The sequence below is a fragment of the Phoxinus phoxinus genome (assembly GCF_949152265.1).
Source record: "Phoxinus phoxinus genome assembly, chromosome: 22".
In the NCBI taxonomy this organism is placed as follows: domain Eukaryota; kingdom Metazoa; phylum Chordata; class Actinopteri; order Cypriniformes; family Leuciscidae; genus Phoxinus; species Phoxinus phoxinus.
The window spans coordinates 17854897-17860896 of record NC_136897.1 but is presented as its reverse complement, the minus strand read 5'-3'; the positions used below and the strand labels follow the sequence as shown (position 1 = coordinate 17860896).

General features: G+C 35.5%; 1 protein-coding gene across 2 annotated transcripts in view; it reads right to left on the bottom strand.

Annotated features, from left to right (window-relative positions):
* Positions 1-4710: 4710 nt before the first annotated feature.
* nfasca (neurofascin homolog (chicken) a) overlaps positions 4711-6000 on the bottom strand; it is a 56682-nt gene continuing 55392 nt past the window's right edge. For both annotated transcript variants that reach the window (XM_079598512.1, XM_079598510.1), the window contains one exon: positions 4711-5714. In XM_079598512.1, coding sequence (XP_079454638.1) covers positions 5486-5714 — 229 coding nt within the window. In that variant the 3' untranslated portion in view covers positions 4711-5485. The remainder of the gene's footprint in view (positions 5715-6000) is intronic.

Sequence of the window (6000 nt, the reverse complement as noted above, 5' to 3'; positions counted from 1 at the left end):
AAGTTTTTGTTTATATAATACATGAGCGTATATTATTATATTTATGTATATTATGCATATGTGTGGGTGTCTGTGTGTACATATACACACAGACACAGACACACACAGGCACGCACGCACACACACACACATTAATCAATTAATCGTTATGAATCAATTTGACAGCACTAATATATGTATATTTGACATATAATTCACTAGTAACTAGTTGCTTATTAGCATAGATATTGCTAGCATATTGGCTGTTTATTAGTACTTATAAAGCACATATTAATTATTTTGCATGACAATATTGTAGATCCCATAATCCATACCTAAACATATCCACCACAATAACTACCTTAGTATCAATAGTAATAAGGAATTTATTGAGGGAAAACTCCAATCGTGAATATATGTTCCCTAATTAAAAATATTACCATATACACATAGGCCTATTTGAGCTGTCAAATTAATTAATCACACCTTACAGAAGTTTTTTAGTCCTTTATGTTAGATGCAATTAATTACGGTTAATCGACTATTATATATATATATATATATATATATATATATATATACTGCACTAATATACTGTATATGATATACGTATATGTTTCTTTGAATTTTACGTCAGTTCTAATTGTACAATTTTGTAAGTCTGCATCCTATTTGCTACGTTAATTCAAGTTTGGGTTAGATCCAAACTAAAATCCAAACTGGATTTTAAAAACTATTGTCAATTCAAACAGTGAAAAGTTTACACTTCCACTTTCCTTTTATAAAATCATTAAAACTCAGATATCATCCCATCTAAATATTAAAGGGATAGTTCACTTTGAAATTAAATTTTGGTATGTTTTAGCTTACCTGAAGTGCATCCAAGATGTATTTGTCTTTGTCTCCGCAGTAGTTAAAATTTTGATATTTTTAGGTCAAACCGTTCTTGTCTGTCAGTTATATAATGCAGGTATATAGGCAGTCTCCAAAAGCATGCAGAGAAAAGTCCAAATAAAAAAATTCCCCATCGTAAGTGCACATTGATGGCCTAAGACACGAAACAAGCGGTTTGTGTGATAAAACGAACAGTATTTATATCGTTTTTATCTCTTTTACACAACGACATCCAAGTGATCTGTTTACACCGGATTTCTTCCCCGGAAACTAATCTAACCGCCTTCGATTGGACGTTGCATTTTTAAACTCAGCAGAAACGCGTGTGATTGGCTGTAAGGCTCAACGTATGCCTTTGATTGACCTGAACAATGAAGTGAGTAGTGTGTCAAGAAGGCTTACAAATTGGGAATAAGTGAAAACTCAACACTCCCGGATGAGTTCGCGCGAGCTTAGGCCATCAATGTGCACTTACGATGGGGAATTTTTTAATTTGGACTTTTCTCTGCATGCTATTAGAGACATCTCTGCATGCTTTTGGTGACAGTACCTATATACCTGCATTATATGACTGACTGACAAGAACGGTTTGACCTAAAAATATCAAAATCGAAATACTGATACTGCGGAGACAAAGACACCTACATCTTGGATGCACTTCAGGTAAGCTAAAACATACCAAAATTTAATTTCAAAGTGAACTATCCCTTTAAATGATTCTTATGAATCAGTGTATAAAGTTTACAAAACCCAAATGTTGAAAAGTGTAAGAACTCTTCAGTAATCAGAGGCAAGGACAGATCAGAAGGTTGAGAAAATGACACAGCTTTACTATAAAGAAAGGCGTCTCGAGCAGATTAAGTTGCAGCATCTCGTCATACACGCATACATGGTGAACAATAATGATCGACCATTCCTATGGCCAGATTTACAGAACAAAAACACTGTTAACCTGCACGATGAGCAATTTAAGAAAGCTGATCCGATGCAGAAGTGTCTAAAAATACAATAATGTATGGGTTTGCATTTAAAAATCAAACGTGTCACGGGAACAGCTGTGGCAATTATTGTCCTCTTTGTTTTATGGATACTAGATTAAGCAAGTTACCAGTTAATAACTACACAAATGATCTGACATATGAGAAAGACAGAATAAGCAATATACCAACAAATATATAATTGTATATATTTTATGAACATCACCAGTCCCCTACAACTCATGGACATGGGGAACGATCTGCAAAGACGATAAAAGTGTCTGCAGAAGTTCAAGGCAAGGTTGGACAAAACAGGTTCAAGCTGACTTTGAATTGCCTTGATGCTAAACTGTGTCTACGACGCGACGTGTCGTCTAAACAGTGATCTGTGCACGTAAGTCGCTACTTGCTGGAACAAAAGCTGGTAGACTAGGTCTACTGTGCAGAAAACAACAGCGAAAGACAAACCAGGAGAGTATTGCTTTGAGGTATCCAATTCATTTCATTAACACGTATTTCGTTGCTGCGAAGGCATAGGACATCGCATCCCGATCAGGACGTCACGACCTGATGTTCAGCCCTGGGCCGTGTCACAGGTGAAAGGCATTATGGGAGCCTGTGGTGCAATACATGAACAAGAAATGACAAACCATTTTCTCTTGCATAACACAATTCAAATGTTGTTTACAAAAAAAGGTATCATCCTCAGTGCAGAATGCTACAATGGTACAACTCTACAGCATTTGCTATTTACATCGTTATTAATGGTGTCAGCCAGGCAAATTTGAGACAATGAGTGACAAAAGCCACCTAAATACAATTAAAATTAGAAGACAAAATCTTAATCGAATACCCAAGGCCACTGGCTGAACCCAATCCAAATCTGTGCATGGAGTCTTCCATTTTGGGATGCACCAAAAAGCTTTTTTAAAAATTATTATTATGAATCATTTACTTACTGTAACACGGTAAACCTGCTAAAAAAAAAAAATATTTACATGATGATCAAGGCCTTTTTTGCGAAAAATAAATACACAATATTTCCATTTGATGTTATGTAGAAATGACATTAAATAAAATCGAATATATGAACACATTAGCAGTGAAATGACATTAATACTAAAAAGAGCAGCACAATTAACAAGACATACTCCCTTTAATGGTGACATCACATTTCATTATTTTACATAGCCACAAACATGATCCTTGATCTCTGAAGTATCCTACATTACACAGAGAAGCTTTCACTATGTGCTAAAATCACAGCTCAGACTCCAAATGGCTGTTGTGCAGTCAGCAATAAATTATTCATATATTAGTCCCTATTATTTTTTATTATTTTTTATAAATAAAATCAAGATAAATATGTAACGGGGTCCAAAAGTTTGAGATCACTATAGTGGAAATTTTTATATTTTCAGCAAAACATTTTAAGTTTTAGAATATCTTAATATTTTGGTTTGTCGCGCTTTTGCTTTAATTCCAGCTGAATGAACTGAAGTTTGTAAACACCAGATGATCGGGTTCTCCAGCATGATTTGAGATTCTCTAAAGAGACTAGATGCTCTGAATCCGGAAGCGGATCTTCCTTCTGTTAAAGAGTCACAAGAGGCTCACTCAACATTTCAAATCGATTGTTTGCTTGATTAAATCTTACATTTTTAAATGTTTTTGAAAGAAGTATCTTATCCTCATCAAGCCTGCATTTATTTGATAAAAAAATACAGAAACAGTAATGTTGTGAAATATTATTACAATTTAAAAGAATGGTTTTCCATTTTAATACACTTATTTCTGTGATGCAAAGCGGAATATTCAGCAATATTACTCCAGTCTGCAGTGTCACATGATCCTTCAGAAATCATTCTAATATGCTGATTTATTATCATTGTTGTAAACAGCTGTGCGGTTTAATATTTTTGTATAACCTGTGATACTTTTTTCAGGACTCTTTGATAAATAAAAAGTAAAAAAACAACAACAAAGAAAACAGTATTTATTTAAAATAGAAATGTTTTGTAACAATATACTGTTCAGTATTTTTGATCAAATAAAGCTTGATGAGCATAAGAAACTTCTTTCAAAAACATTAAAAATAGTAATGTTTCCAAACTTTTGACTGATACTGTATATCCGACTGAAACGGTGTCTCAAAATAAAAAATAAAAATTAGAGCACGACTTGATTTTGTGATTGATTACAAAAAGGCACATGACTTAAAAAATTGTGCACAGATAAATCATTTATAATAAACACTGCTATATTCCATAAAAAACATGAATTTTGATTTCATGTTGACTTTAACAACATACATTTTTAATTTCAAAATCTTAAAATGTTGTTCATTTCCAGGTGATTTTCAATGTGGCCTCAGACTTTTGAACCCTACTGTAAGTACATAATAGTGCAGAAGATAAATGAATGGTAGTAGTGTGAGAGCACAGGTAGAGAAAGAAACTAGAATATCAGCCGCGAGCGAACACTGGATCAACCCCAAACAATATGTTCACTTCTCTTTACTGTACTCACTGCCTATGTCTATGTTGAGTTATTCATTTCGAGAAATCTTCGACTGACAAGCCACTGATGTATTGATGCACCCCAAATTTCTTTTAGACTCCTTGAATAAACTTATTCAGGCACCAAACTCATCACCAAGCTTATTAAAAAAAAGAATGAAAAACAAATGTGATCAATTTCATCATCATTATTCTCTTTTTCAGGACTATATAAAGCAAGTCTTATAAAAAAAAAAGAAAAAAGAATATATCATTGTGTATTTAACTCTTCGTATTACAACTTCTCCATTGTCCTTTGCGCTAAAATACTACCATGCTTCAAAATAATGTTTTTTTTTCTTCATTTACATGTGATGCCATCTAACCTCTGCCTATAAATATTGGTGGCATTTTATAGTTGCAGCCAGTGAAAATATATTAACCGAGCAACAGCAAATGAAAGCATGATCAGTCCAGTGGCGTATACAAGAATATAGCCGGGACTAACGTTTGTTTTCTTTGCAAAAATCCACATAAAAAAAGGAAACATGAGATTCTAACGTCCAATATTAACCCAAAAAGCACGATAATGATAATACATAGTGCATAGTTTTATAAAGCACAGCGAACCGTGCCAGCACTGTATACAGATTTCATGTTTTTTGGACGCATCTATCTGCGGTGAAAAAAAAAAAGGATCATTCACTGCAGAAATATCAATATGATAAACGTATTTGCCGACGTTCTGCAGTTGAGTCGACACACAGTTGATATGTCACAGGTCTGGTGCTTCTATCCCCGTTTCTTTGATGCTAGCTACAATAGGAGGAGGAAGGGGAAGATTAAAGATTTCCAAAATAAAAAAAAAGAAGAGCATAAGCCACACGAAAAGCTTGAAAGTCCGCCCCGTCGCCCTAAAGGCACACTAAAGTCTGTGTGGAGCATGGGGACGCCTCAAACAAAGGTTTCCGAACACCGGCTGGCTCCCCATCCCTTGCTCAGAAGGATCATGCACTCCAGTGCGTTGTATGTGAATACTCGTAATTCTCTCTGTAAATATATATATATATATATTTATTTTTCTGCGTGTAGTGGCACCCTCCGACCTGCTGGGGGCGCCGTGCCCCTTTCGGAGTGCTATGCCAGAGAGTAGATGGCATTAACGGGTGACGTGGCTTCTGAGCTCTCGTTTCCTTCAGTCTCCTCTTTGTCCTTCTTAACTGTGTACTGGCCAATGAAGGAGCCGTCCTCGTTGAACTGGCCGTCCCCTCCTTCACCATAGTCCACAAGACTGTCATCGCTCTCTTTTACGTTCCCGTCCAGGGATGTTTGGCTGCCCTGCAATGGCTTGTTGTCTTCGTCGCTGCTGCAGGAAGAAAGAAAAAAAGAGTTAGAACATAACAAGGGATGACGGTTCGGCTGGTTAGCATAAACCGGTTAGCCCTGGTGGTAGATGTCATAACTACACCATTTGGCTGCAAAAGCATGTTTTTCCATGGGCAACTGTTCAAAAGTAGGACTGTGTTATGATAAAATAAAAACAAGCAACTCAAAAATCCTTTCATTTAGAGATGCACCGGACATTTTTAAAAAATCAATTTACAACCATCAGCGTATTGGTAGCACGAAAAAGGCCGATATAACAAACCAAT